The following is a 19017-nucleotide window of genomic DNA, read 5'->3' as shown; positions in this document are numbered from 1 at the left end:
ACAACAAACTAACAAGTTCTTAAGTGACAGGAAGGCTCCTGAGAAGTTTTTGAACTTGACCAGCTTTTGAACCTGTCTGAGTGTTACTGAATTACCTCCCTTTCAGCTGCATAATTTAGCAGTGGAACTGGAGAAGTCTTTTTTTTTTTTTTTTTTTTTAAGACTTTCCTCTCCAGAGGAGAGGCTGAAAAGAACCTGCTCATTTCATCATAAATGTCCCCTGTGCTGATAGCAAAGGGCTTCTTGCTCATGCTCCAGGTTCAGGATGGCTGAATGTACCAGTACCAGAAAGCACTGTGCAGCTACAGACCAATGATCCCAAAAAGGGCTTGAGAGCTAGTAGGCTTCTCCTGTAACAACTAGTATCAAGGCACTGGACTTAAACTGAGGCAGACATTTCAGCTGCTCATCTGAGGCAGAAGTATTATATTGTTTCTGGAATTGTTACTGGAATAACAAAAAGTTGAAAACATTTTTCTTTGTAATGTAATGGTATTTTTCCTGCTATGTCTTCAGATTTGGGCACAGATTCCAGTTCCAGGAATGGAATAAACTTAGAATTGCCTTTCTGGACATCAGTGTAAATAAGCTTTGAGATGAGGCTTTGACAAATAGAATAGCAGCATGTATACCAGTTGAGGTATTTCTAGGCTGTCAAATGGGAGGAAAAGCAATTGCAGTGTTGCTGGAACAAGAAGGATAATACAGAAAGTCCTTATCCCCAGAACTTAGTAAAACACTTCAAAAGAACAAAGACTGCTGGCAGAAACCTTTCTGTTAGCAGGTTAATGAGGAATTCATATTGTGCCCACAGACTCAGGAAGGTGAACTAAAAGACAGCACATATGGAAGACTAATAGATTTACCTGTAAAAGCTACTCTTGGCCCAAAATTGGGGTTACCAGGTGCTAATTTGCCAGCCATCTCAATTTAGGATAAATGAGGAGGACCACATTGTTACTCTCATCTATTTTTTTTCCTTTCTCAGTTCTTACAAAAACTTATAATGCCAAGTGATGAAATTGGGATAAAACAGAAGCGGGATAAAGTGCATGAGGAGAGTGGGATAAAACAGCATCTGTAGCATCCTGTGTTGTGTTCCAGTGATAACTCTCCCAAATAATATTGATTTCTGTATTGATTTGGCACACAAGAATGCACACCCCTCTGATTTCAGTGTTTTATTAGAAAGCTGCTGTCAAAACTGATATACTAATGTAGCAAGTAGGTCTGCTTCCTTTGGTGGTGGCATGTAAGTAATCTTTTGGGAGGGGTGCAAAGAAAGGTGTTCTGAAGGGGTTTAAAAGCAAATGAATTTCTCACAAATTAAAACAGTCTGGTCTTATGTAACTGTTTTATCACCAGACTAATTATTAATCCAGGGGTCGGTCTCGTTAGGGGAGGAGGCTGCTCACCTTTGCTGTCTGTTGGCATTTTTCTCCAGGTGCAACTGCCTGCTGGAGGAGGGCTTCCATTGACTTCATCTCTGTTCTTGTCCTGCTGTAGTTAGAGATCTGAACCTTTTAAAAGCTCGGTTCCTGGATAAAGAGTAAAACTGCACTGTTCCAGTAATATGTATATACAAGTAGTGCAAGTAGGGTTGTGACTCAGCCTTTCCCCAGAGACTTAGTGTTGGAATGAAGGTGGGGGAGACAACAGCGCCACAGACCAAAAGTGCTTAGAATTTCCCATCTTTACATCAGGCATGCTTGTAATTAAAGAGACTTGAGAGATGAATCAACCTACAAAAATGCAGAGCTGCTTGTGTTTGTTGGAGGTACAGGGGAATGGCAGGAATAGTACAGGGAATGTGGTAATCTTTTGGAGACCTACCAGGCTCAGCATTAACAGACAGCGATCCAGTGCCAGAGATATCAAGCTTTCTAGAACAGAAGAGATGCCAAAAGCTCTGTTTGGGTTAGAGGATACTGGAGGGAGAGCCTTAGGGGTAATGGATCCTTGCCCAGTGAGCGTAACCCCTGTCCCTGCTGTAACCTTGGTGCTGGAGAGAAGCTTTTTGATTTCTGAAATCCTTTAAATATCACAGAGGCTTTTGGGGGTTTGAACTTTGCTCACAGTAGAATGGATTTTGCCAATGTTCTTGGAGAAGGAATAGTATTTATCTCCTTGTTTAGTGTTAGAGGGAGCAGACATACTTGGTGGAAGACATAAAAGGCAGGAAACAAATCTGAATGTGATTGTCTGACCTCATCCCTTAGCTCATGTGAGGCTGGATGTAGGCAACTGTTCATCAGCTGCAAGCTGGGAGAGAGTTACTGGAGGCTGGAAGATTCTTCTAAGAATCAACATGCTAAATATATCAAAGAAGATATATTATGGACAGGAGCACTTCTGTTGATGAGGCTTGGTGAGAGGTGACACACTGTGTCTTAAAGTTGTTTGCCATTCGGTCATCTGTTGTCTGTGTCTCTGGAGGTGAAGTGGGCACACAACCTGGAGTTAAATGGCTACATTTGTTTTGTGTCAGCCACCAAATTAACATCAACTTGGACTCTTAGATAAAACCAGTTGAACAAAACATTTTTGTGCAATGTGCTAAATAAAAGGATTCTGTCCTTTTTAATGACCCACTCTCCTGAACTTCATCCAGCTCCACCGTAAAAAAAGCTCAAGAGCTTTAATGCATTCTGAAGACATACATATGTCAGCTCAAGACTATTTAATAAACTCTTGGAAGGCTTCATTTCTAACCTGCCTCATGGCATTGTGTCAGAAAGCAATGGCATTGAGTTTGAATACTAGGCAAATATTCCAGAATAATTCCTGAGAGATGTGCCTTGGAGGTAGTACTCTTACCTCCCTGGACGTGCTGAATTTAAAGAGTTGTCCAGCATGAGAGACCAAGTACCTATCCAGCTGAGACTGTGCTTGGGTGAAAGCTCTCCTGCCAGTTTTTCCCTTCTGCTTTCAAGACCGCAGGCACCATCTCCTGTTCCCAGCCACTTTAACCTGCCTTTTAGCCAGAATATCCCTGTGAAAGACTGTCCTGCTGGAAATTGTTTGGTAGGCAGCAAAGGAAAGCTGAGCAGTGACAAGACCTACCAAGAAGACCTAGTTTAGCTGGTCAGGTACTTTTTTTTTTAAGCTATTGTACCAGGCTTTACTTGCCTAAAAACACCAGATCATCATAGTCTGTGCAGAGGGTTGAGGAAATAGTTGCCTGACTCCAATGTTTCCAGGGTACACCCCTGGAAATAGTTTTCAAGAGCAAATATTAATTTCAGCTGGAAGGAGATCTAGTGATAAAAGTAAAACTGTTCTGTGTTGGGTTTTTTGGCTGATAAATTCTCTTGTGGTTCTGTGCTGTAAAGAGAATAGCACTGAGCTCAGCTGCACACATCTCCCATCGAAAGGTTAGTGGGAAAAAAAAGACTCTGTGTTTGTGTGTGCCTACTTTAAAAGCAAGTTCGTTAATCTGAGTGTACGTAGCTCTATGTATAGCATCAGGATGGTTTCTCTAGCAATTTACCTATTCATCAAGTGTAAATAGCTGGCTGTTTGCTTCAGCCGGTGCTTTAGGAATTGTGAGTAAACTCTCTGTGGAATAAAACCCAGGCAGTTTGCAAACAGCCTGAGCTTCCAGCTACCGGCTGAACTGAAGAATCCAAAGTGTGAAATGCTCTGCGAAAATATTTTTGCCAGTGAAATGTGTGGTGTCCTGGTGGGAAGAAGGGTACTGAGAAATTGCTTCTTGGCAGTTCAGAGCGTGTAGGTGTCCAGTCCCCACACAGTTTGCCAGAGATAACTACTGTGAATTAGATTTTGCTGTTTAGGTACTTGAAAACTCTTAGGTGTTTTATGATGTAACACCAAATGTTCCACATAACCTGCCACGTGCCTGTATATCAAAATAGAGACAGTTAAATCTTGTGCTTTCAAAAGAATATACTGTATACAACAAAACACTTGGAGATGTTGCCAAGTTTAGGAGGGTCGAGGAATGATGCAGAAGGCAATTTGGAGGCTTGAATGTCAGCACTCACATAGGTTTATGGGGTCTACCGCAGGTGTCTGAAAACAATACCTGAAGTTATAGAAAGTGACAGATTAAAAAGGTACTCTGTGGGAATGTGGGTATGTTTCCACTAAAACCAGTTGCATGCTTTCAGAGCTGGTGTCAGTTAAGGAGAAAAATGAATTTGTGGTTGAAAGACTTGGAGTCAGGAGGATGAAACTTGTTCCTGGCTCTGCAGTGTATTTCCTGTGTGACTCTGAAAGTCACAGAATCCTTGTGTTGCAGTTTCCTCCTCTTACTGGGGGCTGTAGTAGCCTTTTTAGAGGCACAATAACATCTTTATAATTAATTAAGCATTAATACCTTGCATCCAAGATCTGTGGAAATTCTGGCACTATGATCTGAAGCAGTTGCCAAAGCACAGCCTTTTAGGTATGTTGTTTTAGGTGCTTTGAGAAGCATGGTAAAAAAAAAAAAAACAGCAAAAAACCCCACAACAAACAAACAAAACCCCACAGAAGACAACCCACCAAAAACTTCAAGCAAAAAACAGCCACCTGAGGGGTGTCTTTGGGCATGCACCCATTCTTCCCAATATTAGTGACCTTGACTGTAAATGCTAGTGCCTTTTGAGGTGGGTTTGGGGTGCTAGTTCAGTCTCAGCTTCTTTTTATAAAGAACACTTAAGTATCTTATAAATAAATTTACTTACAGTTCAATCATGCTGCTCTCTTTCTGTGCTGGATCTGTTTTCTTGGTGCTTTAAAGGACTTTATTGTACGACACAGTTGTCACTGAGGATGAGAAGTGTCACTCAGAGTAGAAATTGATACCAGTAAAATTACAGCGTTCATGTAGATTTACTTGAGTGCCATCTCCCATTTCTGACCTGTCACTTAATTTGAACCAGTCCTGACCTGTGTAGGTGGGTTACCACCAGCACATACTCATTACAGCTGTCATGTTGGATTTTCTTGGTGGGGCTGTAATCGGAGGGAGGTAAGTGTCTCCTGCGGAAGTGAAGTATGAGGAGGGAATTCCTAGTCCTCTTTTCACCCTTTCTCTTTGTCTTCCCTCATTACTTCTCTTTTCCTTGCTGTATGCCTGTCATGTCATGCGCTGTTGAAGATAAGAGTTAAGATCAACTTGGGGGAAGGGGGGGTGATGACACTGCTTTGTCTAGACTAGATACTTGTGGAAGAAGCCTAAATTCTAGGATTCAGCAGGGCTCACATTTCAGCTGTTATGTTCCTGCATCCTTAAAATCTATTTGACATGAAATACTTAGAGGCATAGGAAGCTCGCTTTCCCATCTGCCAAGTAAGATTGAACTTACAGTAGCCATTCTTACCTATTTAGTAAGAAGGGTTGCATTTCTTCAGGGTTTGTAAAGCATTTAAAGGTCATCGAACTGAAGACCATATAAATGCAGCTGGTGCCAAGATGAATTAACTTGTGCTGCAGGAACAATGAATCCATTCAGGACTCTGAAACTTAACATTTTTGTTAAAATTTGAATCACAGAAAGTACTGGTATGGGGTGGGGAAAGATGCAGAAGTCCATGAGGGAGGCATGGAGTTTTCTCCCAACTTCATTCCTTAATTTATTTTTTTTGCCTCTCTGCTTGCAGATTCTCACAAACACAAAGATAAACACAAAGACCGAGAGCACCGGCACAAAGAGCACAAGAAGGACAAGGAAAAAGACCGGGAAAAGTCCAAGCACAGTAATAGGTGAGGAAAAAGTTGATTAAGTCCTCCTAGGCTAAACCACTGCTACACACACAGTCCTACAAGAATTACTCTGTAAAATACGGGGATAAAACTGCTATGCTTTGAGTGTGGTTTCTGTGAGTGTAGGTGCTTTAAGCCCAACTCCTGTCACTGCATGCGTTTCCATGTGGTAGCTGAAATAGTTTATCTTGCAAATGTGAGTCAGTACTCATGTCTAAAAGAGTTTTGCAGCTTAGTGTTAATGTCATGGAAAGCTAGTGTAACTCCATCTTCATGAAGATCAATCAGTTTTGTTCATAATCTATTGGGTGTGTAATTCCAATTGTTTGTCAGAAGTGAGGAGCTCTCTTGAGTGTTTTAGTGTAGATGAACCTGGAATGACTACTCAGCCTTGTAATAGAAGTGTCTGGAAAAATGATCCCCCAAAATGATGATGTCCTTGGCCTGCTACCACAGTGGCTGGATATCAACACTGAGGCAATACTACAGACTTGGGATTGAGACACCACACTGCCACTGTATGGGGCGAAGGTGTTTCATACCAGTCACTGAACATAAACACTTATTTGCTCTGTGACCTGTAGCTTCTGAGGTGGTGGTGGTAAATCCAATCCCATGGTCCAGGTGATACCTTGGCCTGTGACCTGCAAGAACCAGGACTTGCAGGTCTGTTCGTGGTGATTTGGTGTGATGGAGCACAGGGCAGGTATGTCACACACAGGATGTTACTCAGAAAAGCTTTCCCAGTTGTAACTACTGATGTGCAGGTGCCACTGAGCCTGTAATGTCAGTAAAACTTGAAAAAACTGTCCCTGGAGGGTAAGTTTGTTGTGACATGTGCTGAGTGGCAGATGGTTTTGCTATGGCCAAGCAAGTGTTTTAACTAATTGATGTGCAACCATGATAACACAATCTAAACATGAATAAAAAAAGCTCATGTTAAAAATTATTTCTCTTGAAGAGAAGCACAGAGAGGAGGAGTGTGCTGAGCAGTGAGTTTGCTTTATTTGGGTTGCACTTTGAATTTTCTGTGACCTTTTGAGATGTTACAGAACCTTACTGTTCCATAATACATTTATTTAAGTATATGGTTTAGGGAGGGGAGAGTGAGGCAATCTAGGTCAGATAAGTTGTAGGGTTTACTGGTTTTCACAGCAAAAATGAAAGGAATTGTTTGGACACATTGTTTTCTCTCTGTATGGTATGGCCTTGACTTCAGATTTTCATTTTTCTGATCTTCAAGCATGTGCCTCAGGATTGACTGTCTTGCATTTCAAGATGTTCATTGCTTCACTTAGTTTTCTGCAATCTTTAAGCCAAGTCCATGCTTTTTAGTGGAAACACTATCTTTAAATTTACAGAATTCATTAATGAATTGATCTTATCTGTGTAGGAGTTAGAAACAGCTGGTGTATTTTTAGCTGGAAGAACTAATTATGCTTTATAACTTAAAGCTGCTTGCTACTGTTTATGTAAACAATAAATGCCAAAACAGTGGAAAGGAGATAAGAATGGTGAGGTGTGGCTATGGCAATATGTAATCACCCTTTATCTGGAAGTAATTCTTTCCTCCCTTTAGTGGTGTCTTGAAAGCCCTGTGAGAAAGGCAGAATGCCAGGAAAGCTTGGTGCCTAAAGCTTCCAGTCAGTTTCACTTACCAATGAAGTGCTCCCTTATCTGGTGAGCAGAAGACACTCCATCTTTGAGTCCTGTGGTAGACTGCACCTCTGTGAATGGCATGTGTGTGCTTGTGCAGTGGTGTATTCGAGGTATGTTTGGGAAGAGAGGAGTTCTTTGCCCCTCAGGCCTCTGCACAAGGTAGGACATCATGTCCCAGCCCAAGTCCACAGCTTGAAGTTTCAATAGTTTTCTGCCTTTCGAATTATTATAGTGCTGAATCAAGAGATGCTGCCTCAGAGGTGGTATTCCAGGAAGGTAATGTGCACGGACACATGTGTGGTGCTCTGGGTCGTTCCCTTGCTGCCCAGTGATACCCAGGGTACCAGGCTGCCTGCTGTGTGAAGCCAGCTGACCTCTGGCACAAACTGTTCAGAAGTAACTGACTTCCAGATGGAAAATTGGATTTGGGTGTCATCCATGTAATTCTGTAAGTGTATGCTGTGTCTGTGAGGATTACATTTTAGGTGATGATCACCTTGTGAAGGAGAGTGCCCAGCAGCTCAACACTGGGTGTAGGGAGGTCTGTGGTGAGCAGGGAATTGCACTGAGATGAGCTGGAGGGAGCATGTGTTTGTGGACGGGCGGCTGCCAAGTGTTCACATGGAAGGTGTGAATCCAGGCATGGCTGAAGCCAGTTACAGGAAAGGACTGGAGCAAGCTGTTTCAGTCCAGGCTCCATTGCTGCAGTCACTGTACCAAAATACCTCCCTGGACAGAGTCAGGATGAAGAGAGAAGTCAGAATTTTAGGATGCCTGGTGTCCATCACTATCATACTGCTAAGCACTGGGGAGGGGAGGGGGCGTTTGATCACTGTGACATTTTTAATAGCTTTTAACTTTGCCAGCTGTGGGAGGGGAGGAAATTGCTTTGTGGGGAAATACTGGAGAATTGTCCTCTTTCAAAAGGACTCTTAGCTGTGATACAACAAGACCCAAAGCAAAATTGTTCTTTGGAGAAGAGTAAGGGCTCTGTGACTTCCTACACTTCATTAGTTTCAAAATCTCGGCTTTGTGGTAGGGCTGTCCCAAAGGCTGGTCCTAGTTCCAGTTTATTTTGTTACTTTGTTGTTAGGGCCATCACTGCTGAAAAAGATTCTCCTTGCAGATGTGGGTATGCAGATGGACGAAGTGCTTTGCTGGCTGCACAGGGATGCTGTTTTTCATATATATATATTTTTTTTTTTAGCCCATCTATTGCTTAGGCAATGGGTTTTCTTGACACTGAGCCGGTAAATGACTGTCCTCCCTGGTGTCAGCCCTGGGCCTGAAAGCTTTCTGAAAGGTGTTGCCTTTTTAGATTTCTTTTTTTAATGGGAAACTCCTGTCTTAAGATTTTCAGACAGGTTAGACAATTCCATTTTAAGTTTGCATCTGGGAGATTTTCTCTGTGACACACTTGCATCAGTTTTGGCAACAAAATCACATTGTGATTTGACCCCTGGTTCAAGTAGTACCATCACCTTGAAGGGGCACCTTCAGTGTGCTTATTTTTTTGGCTTATCTGCTAGGTAGCATACTGCTGACAGCAACTGGTCATCAGCAAGTTTGCAGTAATAGGGGGGGTTTATAAAAGAAAACTCCTTGTTAAGGTCAACAGCTTTGGCCTTCGCAGCAAGATAACCTCTGTGTGATAAGGAGAGGTTTTCATGGTTGCTCCTTGTCTTTCTGCAACTTGTTCTAAACTCCCCACTGGGCTGAAGGTCTTGTGTTAATAAGCAAAATGGTGAAGTGCCCCTTCCAAAACCCAGTCCTGTAGCAGTCCCAACATGTGGCTGTTCACTGTGACCATCCAGGACCTTCTGTCTGCAGCAACACCATCAGTTGAACCCGTGTGCCAGGGACCACAGCAGATGTCTGAGAGCATCTGCACTGCTGAGGGCAGTACCAGTTATTTCAATAGAGTAAGTTTCTTCACAGAAGAACTTTAAAGGAATGTGAGCTGCCTGTTTGCACTTAAGTTTCTCATTTGACAGTGAAAAATAAGTGAAAAATAGCCACTGCTCTGTTAGAAATTAAACAAAAAATTTCCAAGGTAACAGGAATGTCAGGTTTGCCAATGGTTTCTACCTGTTTGGGGAACTTTTAAACCACTTGATAAAAGCCTGTTGCTAAAATGGAAATTCAATCCTTCAGAGAAGGTTCTCTTGGATTAGTAGAATTGTGTGTAAATCTTCATAAAGTCCATTCTGTACTACATAAAAACTGCTGTGTTACCAGAAAGATGTGCTGGATGGTTGATAATTCTCAGAGTTTGACCAGTGCTTTAACAGAAAGGCAAGCTGCTGGTGATGAAACCTGAGTCTGTACCTCTGTGGCATTTTATACCAGGTGTGTGAAGAGTCCCTGGTTGCCTTCAGAGAAGCACAGCACTGCATCAGACCTGGTATGCAGCCATGGCACTGTCTGGTTGTGTTTGAAGCAGATAATTATGTCTGTCTGTACGAGTTTGACAGTCTCATTTCCTGCCCTGGACTTAAGTCTTTTAAAATAAAACTTGCATCAAGAAGGCAGAACAACTTTTATGTGGGAGAGTAATATTTCCTGTACCCAGACTTTGAAGAATCTAAACTGCCAAGATAAGTCTCATAAATACCTAAAATAGGTAACTTTGATTTCATATGGCAAAGTGTGTGGAGTGATATGTAGAACTTCTTAATTTTGCTTCTTGCTTTCCTCCTCTCCCACTCACAAGATGACACTTCTGTATCTTAACTACTCATTTACAGCTGTAGTAAACTGGGAGAGAACACTTATGTGCCTCAGATCTTTTTCTGTCACCCCTTAAGGAAATAAAATTAAGATCTGCTTGAGAAAAATCCTTAATGAAGAATAAAACCATGTCAAGCAAAGCATTTTCTTTTGTCCCCTTTCTCAGCCCATCCAATACACACCTATTAACAGTAGTGCTTAAATAAAATGAAACAAATCTGATGTGCCCATAACTTTCTGATTTGTGGGAGGTGAGCACTTCACACACACACAGACCATGCAACAACTGTCTCAGTGGCAGGTGCCTTGGTCTCAGTGCATCATGTGTGGTGCTGCTAGACTGAAGAGCACAGAAATGTTTCTGATGGGCAGTGGGAGTGAAGAGGCTGCTCTTGCAGTGTTGATTGATGTGACAAGCATCTGAGCCCCAGGAAGAAAAAAATCTTCTGTCAGATTGCATATTTCCTCTGTTTACTGAATCTCTTGTGATCACAGCTTGAGATGAGCAGAAGCATGGAGCCCATAAGGGATTTATAGATCTGATCTTCACTGACATCTTCTGAGTTTTATGGTGTTGCTAGGAAAAACATAGATTCCAGGCCTTTCCTAATAAGGAATGAAGGTAAATTTCAGTTCAAACTTCTCAAACAGCTCCTATGATTTATGATGTGAACCCAAACTGCAAAGAATTGTGTGCATTGGGGGCAGGAAGAGGCAGGATCAAGGGGGGGAAAAGCAAATAAAAAAGCTCCCAGGACCCCCTGTTCCCTAGTGTGGGTGCTTCAGTTTTTATTCCCCATTTGGGTGCACAGTCACCTTTATCAGCTTTCTAATGTGACCCTGTCTTCCAGTAGTAAAAGTTTCTGCTTTTCATTTAGCAGTATACCTGATCCTTGCACAGCCGTAGGTAGCGCATGCTAAGCTTCATCCTCGCCTCAATGTGTGAATATTGTTCTTCCTTCTAATACTTTTGTCACCTATTGATTAGTCCAGCTTTTTATCTTGTTCTTCTTGCTGAAGGCTTGATCTGTTACCTGGGAAGGCTGGTAGAAAAACTCCTTTCAACTCTGGGAGAAGCCGTTTCACGCTTTTCTAATTGTATTACTGAAATCCCAGCAGCAGCGTTGGCACTCACGTGTTCATCCCCTGTAATACCATATGATAACCCTCTGACAGTGAGCATAAAACACTGCAGGCCAGATGAAAACCTGTCCTTTGCTGGTCTGCCTTCTGTTTGGGAAGCGCTCCCTGCACGCTCAGCTGTTCCTCGGTACGTCTGAGCGTGATCACAGCTTTCCATTAGTGCTGTATTACGTCAAACGAGACGCGGGCTGCGTAACCTGTGCTCTGCCCCTATTGTGTTGTTGGGTTTCACTAAAAGCACACCTCCCTGTTATTTTACACTTCAGCTGCATTGTAGCAAAGCTCAGCTTGCAGCAGGCTCTGGCACTTGCTGGTAGCAGATTTCCAGTCACGAGCTCATTACAGCTAAGAAAATGAGAGGGAGAGGAAATAAGAGACTCTTTAGCTAACGCATCCTTCCCAGCTTGTGATTCTGAAGCTGGAGTGGAAAGGGCCTGGGAAGGGATTATTAATGTACATAAATGGCACCTGAAGAACGCGGCGTTAAATTACTGCAAAGCTGTTGTAGTTTGAAGGAGGAAGCTGTGATCGGCACATCTGCCATTCTTTGGAAACACTTTCCACTTGTGACTTTCCCATGTGACCGTAGCCTGAGCAGCTGCTGCCAGGTGCCTGTTCTCCCTCCCACTCCCCTCCTCCCTGCTGTCCTCCTTGCAGGCATCCTCACTGGGAAGTACAGCCAGGCTTGCAAGGGAAATGCCACCTTCTGCTGCATCCGCTGCTTCCTGCACTCCGGCCTCAGCTCAACGGGGCCTTCAGATGTCCTTGTTCACACTAAAACTCTAAGTGAAAGACAATAAGCAAGCTGGCAGAAAGGCTGTAGTGCTTCTGGAGATGCATTTGTACTCGTCTGGGCTTTGTGCTGCGATACACATCTAGGTGATGTAATGCCTGGATTAATAGCGTGTCCTACTGTGCTTTGCTACCCTTAAAAAACCCCAAATAAACAGGGCAGGTTGTCAGCACTAAGCACCTTCAGAGGGGTAAAACTCCCAAGCGCTGTTACAGCCGTTCAACTGGAATGATCTGGATGAAAAAGAAGATCTTATCAGCAAGGCTGGGTATTTCTAAAACAGATTTGGACACCTGTGTTGTCATCCACTTGTCCTCTTTTCAGGCTAACTTCCGCTGAAGTTTCCTGATGTCTTATGGGGTGTTTTGCTGGCTACTTCAGTGGGTGAGAGGGGTGAGCGCAGGAAAAGGAAGGAAGGATCCACAGTGTTCTGAGAAATGAATTCAGGATAAAATGATCTGGGTGTATGTGGTCTTGAGACTTTTTTGTTTGTTTTCTTTAAAAAAAAGTGATAAATTTTTTTCCAGTTCCGAATCTGCCAGAAAGACATAGTTCTGATTTCTAAATTGTTCCAAATACCTCCTAATAATAGCTTTGGGATTGTCTGGAAATAGCTTTCTGATAGAAGGCTGAAACTCCTCCTTCAGGATAAGGATGGCTTCCTGTTGCCTTCCTTTTTTTTTTTTTGAGATCAGTGTGGTGGTTAAATTGTGTTCCCCAGAGGTGTGCATAAATGTCTTAGCCAAATGAAAGACCAGAGCAGCTCAGCTTGCTGACTGAAGCTAACATCTGAGCAACTTGCTTTGGTTTTGGAGGGGGGGAAAAGTTAGTCTTCTCAGGATTGTGGTTTGTTATCCGTATGTTTCCAAATGAACTTTTTGAGGTGGAGATTTCACGTCTCCTCAGGGAAGAGGGGCGCACACCTTCATCACCCCACATGTCAGAAAAGTTTGAACTGAGTCATTGTAGTCAGGGTTGTGATCCAGTGTGGGGCTGACAAGAAGTCTACTTACAAACAAAGGAAAGAAATTAATACTCTTTTACGTTGGAACAAGTAGCAAATGGAAATCAGATTTTTATCTGGGGAATTTCTTCCAGTCACATGCCAGGAGAGGCAGCAAGCAGGACCTCAGGGCCAAGGCACCAGCACTGTTTTGAAAATGAAGCTGCCGAATGAAACTGGAGACAAGGTTTCCTTGGGTTATCTGAGCCCACGTTGCTTTGGTGAGAAATGTACTGCTCGGTGCAGAGCAAAGGGGAAGGATAGTCTTGTGATTTTTCTGAGTCAGAAATCCAGACTTCTTGATTCTGACTGCAGTGCTGAAGAACTGTAGCTTTAGATTAGATTGCATAACAGCCCTCAATGGTGGTCACCCTTTCAAGAGGAGTGTTGTTGAGCTTCTGCTTAAGCAAGCCTAAGGTTTTGAGCACTTTTTTATTCCACCTGCAGTCTGTGAGTGTTCAGCACAAAACAGCTGTCACTGCTGCTGGGGCGAATGGATTGTCTGACTTTGGCAGTATTAGCTTTGCAGATGTAGGTTGTCATGTATTAATTTGCTTTTAGTCACATTTTGTGTACATCCTAGGCTGCTACCAGTCACATATTGAAAGTTAGTGCTTTTGGTTGGCTGCTTTCTTTTTTTATTACTGTTCCAAACTCCCAAGCAACAGACACAGCCATGGACTTTACCACAGAGAACTAACTACATCGATTGCAGTGTTTACTGTGCTTGGAAGGTGCAAGTAGTTGTCTGAGTAAAACATATTATTTCATGTAGGATTTAAATACCAAATAAGAACAAGAAAGAGTCAGAAAATAGAAGCAAGCAGACTTCTGCAGAGAACAGAATGGGCCTTGTGTGTTTGTAAGGAATTTTCCTGTATGACGATACGCTTTTGTAATTGTGAACCTTAATTGTAAAACTTAAATCTTTGGCAAATGAGGTACCTCACTTACAGATAACAATACGTGAGACTGAGCCAGAATTTCCAGACCTTCCGGAGTTTGAAAATTATTAATAACACATGGGGGTTTTGCTTTCAGTCAATGAATCTAGCTGGAGCAAAGGAAAAGGCTATCAGTGTCTTGAGTCTGAGATACTGGTGAATAAAGGGAGTACAGAAACTGGGATGTCAGATCTGAGCAAGAGGAGCAGGCATCTCAGGGGTTTCAGGATGTTCTGTGTATGTACTTGCATGTCCTGATCACACAGGGTACATGTCATGATCTGCTGGGTAAGAATAGTCTGCAGTTGTTAAATCTTCACTCACGGGACAGCATGTGCTGCTGTGTGTCTATCTACAAGATTTTCTAGAGTGCCAGTTGCCTTTTAGTACTTAAATTCTCCTTTATAGTTTTACATGCAGCATAAAAAGGTTGCTAGAGATTTAAACTCAGGGTTCTCTTCCTCCTGATACCTTCTAATGCGACCCAGTACATGAATATGCTGATTCCCTCTGGGGTGGATTTTCATGCTTTAACTCCTTGGGCTTGGAAGGCCAGGGTGTATTTGTTGGAATGTGTGCTACTCTGAGCTTGGATATTTAGCCCTCAGCTCCATTCGTGCTAGTGTTGTGTGAGGCTCTGCAACTCCCTGCCTTGGACTTTACTCTGCCGCTCTACAGCTGGGTGTGGGCTGGCGGGTGTGTGACTCCTTGCTTTTCTCTTAATTACACACAGGCTCTACAGGAGCTGGTTAATGTGCTCCTTGCTTTCTGCAGCCATCAAACATCCAGCCCTTTTACAGTCTGTTTTTACAGTAAAAAGAAGACTTGAAGAGTAGGTAATTCTTAAAAATCACACTCTTACCTGGTGCTCCAGGCTTGCAGTTTTTCAAGGCTGTGCTCCCCCAGATCTGTTTGGGCTTGAACTTGAGTGTTGAAATAACTGAAGTAAGGAATCTACCTATTTCTAGTAAAGCTTTGCATTTTTACAACTTATAAACGTATATTGAAAACCCATCGAATTGACAAGATGGCTACCTGGCTTTCTGTACAACAGGGCTGCTAATCCTAGTAGCCAGTTTCTATTGTGAGTTTCCTGAGAGAGCATCCTTACCGTAATCTCAAGAGTCAAGTCATTCCATGAGAAAACTGATTTTGATTTGGAAATAGCCACATGTCTTCTGGTTGATAAGGAAACCTTGAAAAAGTGATCCAAAGTTACCCATATGTTTCTGAAATCAGGAAGAGGTAGAAACAGCATTAAAAACTCAGTTTTCTTCCTGGGGGCATTTTTTTCCTCTGTTCTAATTAAAGAATTTGGGACGTTAAACTGTCAGTACTGTTAAGTGTAGCACCACACTGAGTAGTAGCAAACCAGATCCTTGCTTGGAAACACCTTTGGTGATTTCCCATCCTGGTGGGGGCCCAAGGTGACAGAACAGCTCCAGCTGAGGACTGCAGTGTTATTCCTGTCTTTTCTGTTTGACTTTGCATAAACACAAGGACATTGCATATCCTGTTTGCTCTGGTTTTCTCATCTGTTTGGGAATAATAGAGATCAGCGGTTTTCTCTTCAAGTTCCAGAGAGGAGAGCTGTTACAATGGCAGACTGTTGTCCGAGCAAAAGCTGACATGAGCATTGACAGGGCTGGTGGCTCTGTTCTAGTGACCATTTACGTGGACTAGGAAAAAGAGAAGCAGAAGCAGTAGGAATTCAACCTAAAGGGTTGAGCTTTAAGTGTAGCAGGGTTTTTTTTCTGTAGTGAAGCACTTGGCAGCTGTGGTTTTGTGGTATGTTCCCCTCCTGTTCCTCTTCCTTGGAGAATGGATTACGTGACGAGACGGTGGTAGATCTTCCTGTTAATGCGATCCCTTGTTTTGTAGGGTCTGTAATCATCAAAACCTGTGACTCTGTACTGCTGGAAATTGTCTGTATTGGTGAAATCTCTTTGTGTTCCCCTCTGCAAACACACTTTCTTGTCTTGCAGTGAGCACAAAGATTCTTCGGAAAAGAAACACAAAGACAAGGAGAAAACCAAACACAAAGATGGCAGCTCAGAGAAACACAAAGACAAACACAAAGATAAAGACAAGGAGAAGAGAAAGGAAGAGAAGGTAGGTGACTCCTGTGAGGGAGACAAGAGGATGGCTCGAGTTTGTACTACTAAATGGTCCAAACTCAGTGGGTTACATGTGGCTTATACTTCCATGTTTTTAATCAACGTGGGGAAAATTGTTCCAGTGCTGACCCAGAGCCTTGTTTTGTGTAGTGCTAGAAAAGAACTTGTAAGAGCTTTATCTGCAGGTACTGTGGATGGAAACAGTTCCATAGTGGAGCTGTGTCCACTGCCTCCAGGTTTTTTGCCCATTATTTTCATTCTGCCAAGCTTAAATTCAGAGGCAAGGGAGAACAATCTGTTACATCTCACATACATTCTGTGCAAGGACAAACATAGACAAGTCAGACAAACCATACACATAAATCCAATCTATTGGAGGAAGGGCCAGAAGATGCTGAGTTGACTAAGACTTACAGAAAACGTTGCCTTTTCAGTGTGTTGTGTAGGTCACTAAGAGCTACAGGGATGAAGATAGGATCACAGTGCCCTTTGGCTCCTTCTGCAAGTTAAATATCCTGCCTGTGTTGCATGCTGGAAAAACATAAGGTGCTCTGGGCAGTGCTAATCAGCTCCTACTATTTATGGTTTTGTTTTTGGGGTTTTTATTTTTTTCAGATGAAGACATCTTCTGGTGATATAAAAATAAAGAAGGAAAAGGAAAATGGTTTCTCCAGGTAAGGAATCAGGTCTATGACCTGAAAAAAGCAGCAATTTGACTTTTCTTAGGTGCTCAGTATCTGGCTCCTCCCACTTGGTCTTGGGAAAAATCTGAAAGCTTTTGACCCCTTCAGAGGATACGTTCTCAGTTGTGGGAATTGGTAATTCATCTGTTTAACCAGTAACTAGAGATGGGAGCTGTTGAATACCTGGCAGCTGCCTGCACATGCTGGGCTTGTCAAAGTATTAGTAGCTGAATTCTGCTGAGGACAGACTGAACCATGGAAACATTGGTGGTTGCAATTGAAAGAACCTCTGCTGTAAAATTGGTACTTGAGCCCTGCAGCCCGTCTTCTGGAGATGGGGCCTTGTAAAGACAGTCCAGGTCACCTCTGAGCATCTCACCCTAAACCCTTTGCAGCAGAGTGACAAGTAGGGTGGTTGTGTGTGTAAAATCAGAAGTACCTTCATTCAGACAGTGCCTACATGTCCTACCCTACTAAATTCCTGCTAATAACAGAGCCTCCTGGACTTAGGCATTGGATCAGTCATCATTAGAGAATCTTATTAAAAGCCTGAAGTGAGCAATTGATAAAGAGTAGTTTTTCTTAGTATGATCTCTTATTTTAAGTGGATTTTGTTTAAATCCAGCCACTGGTTATTTTTAAGGTGGTAAGCATGATCAACTGACTTACTGGAGACCTGTGGTATTGTGGATCCATGTGTTCATAACTGTTAGTCAAGAACAGTTTTCAGCTATGTGTCCTGTTTTATGAATCCACTTAAAAAAAACCCAAACAAAACCAAACCCAAAACCCAAGAAAGTCCTTCCAGTCTCACCATGTTCTGTGGATGCAGAGAAGTTGGGGAAAGACACCTCTCTAGTCCATGTCTGTTACTTATTCTTTGCATATATTGAACGTGCCCTCTTGGCATGAGTTCCTCCATCTGTTTCATTTTCTTACTCTATTTAAAAATGCAAACGAAGTCGTTCTGCTTGGCACAGGGAACAGGCGCCCTCTCCAGGACCTTTTGGGGATACTCTGGAAATAAAGCAAAGACATTCAGGTGTTTGGTGCTGTAGGAGACAGTTATAACAACTCTTTCTAGCCTCTAGTAAGCAGAATTGTGTGCGTCTGCTAATCTGACCAGGGACACTGAGTGTTCTTGTATCAAGGTAACTGGGTCCTGTTTAGGTCGAAGAGCAATAGTTTGTATGTTTGAGGAGAGCCTGAAGGACTCATCACAGTTGTGCCTTCAGGGCCACAGGCTGGCTAAGACTTGTTTTCTTTTTTTTTTTCCCTGCTGAAATGTTCTTTTTCAAGTGCACCAGAGAAAAACTCAGATGGTTTTGATTTTTTCCTTAAGACTTGGTAGGATGAGCAATGTTACAGTCTTGAGAACAATGCAAGTCAAGGTTCAGCTTGGTCACACAGCTCCTTTCTTCTAATATAATCACACTTTATTTGCCACTATTACGACATGTTACGAAATATTTCAGTGTTAAAATAGCCTAGATAAAATTCCTAGCAGCTTAATGAACAGTAGTTTTCCATTTCTGCCTGGAAGAGAGAATAAATTAAATGGGACAAACATTTTTTTCCATAGATGTCTTGCAGCTGTCTACACACTGCAGACTTGTGTCTTCGTTAATGGTAGGCAGTGCCACAGATACGGCTTGGTGCAGCAGCACGTATCTGTTCCCCTGAGCTGCATCTGCCAGCACTGCGGTGGCTTCACAGCTGTGAAAGAGCAAACTGCCTTCTTCTGCTTTATGGACACATTGCCAGCTAAAGGAAGACTCCAGAACGTGTCTTGCTGACTGTGATCTACAAAGCAGAATGCTGCTTCCACCCCCAACTCCATCCAATTGCAAAATCCACATGTTGACTTGGAAACTGAGTCAATTTGATGGAGAAATTGCTGATTGAATATGAATAGGGAAGCCTGAGATGGCAGTGTTAACTTTGTCTACCTGAGCGGAGCAGCACTAAGTGCTTCAAAATGTAATTTTGGATTCCCTGAGACATCTTTTTCTTTATGAAGATAAGTGAAGTGCTTCTGTGAAACCTAGAAATGATGAGTTTGTTTAAAGGGATAGTCTCTCTTGCACTCATACTCTTTTATTATTATTATTATTATTATTACTGTTTGGGGCATTGTGGCTGAAAACATTGAGCCTGATTTAATATTTGTATTCTGTTGAAAGGGACAGGATAATGAAGACACCAATCAATTTAACTTTGCCAAATCTTTGCTTC

The 19017-nt window shown here is 42.5% G+C and overlaps 1 protein-coding gene across 1 annotated transcript in view; it reads left to right on the top strand.

Annotated features, from left to right (window-relative positions):
* TOP1 (DNA topoisomerase I) overlaps positions 1-19017 on the top strand; it is a 66212-nt gene that overhangs the window by 23358 nt on the left and 23837 nt on the right. Inside the window, exons 3-5 of the mRNA XM_084271389.1 lie at positions 5608-5710; positions 15968-16094; positions 16715-16773. Coding sequence (XP_084127515.1) covers positions 5608-5710; positions 15968-16094; positions 16715-16773 — 289 coding nt within the window. The remainder of the gene's footprint in view (positions 1-5607; positions 5711-15967; positions 16095-16714; positions 16774-19017) is intronic.

Source organism: Gallinula chloropus (assembly GCF_964237585.1).
Source record: "Gallinula chloropus genome assembly, chromosome: 16".
In the NCBI taxonomy this organism is placed as follows: Eukaryota; Metazoa; Chordata; class Aves; order Gruiformes; family Rallidae; genus Gallinula; species Gallinula chloropus.
The sequence above is the reverse complement of the archived record's forward strand: the minus strand, read 5'-3'. Positions and strand labels throughout refer to the sequence as shown.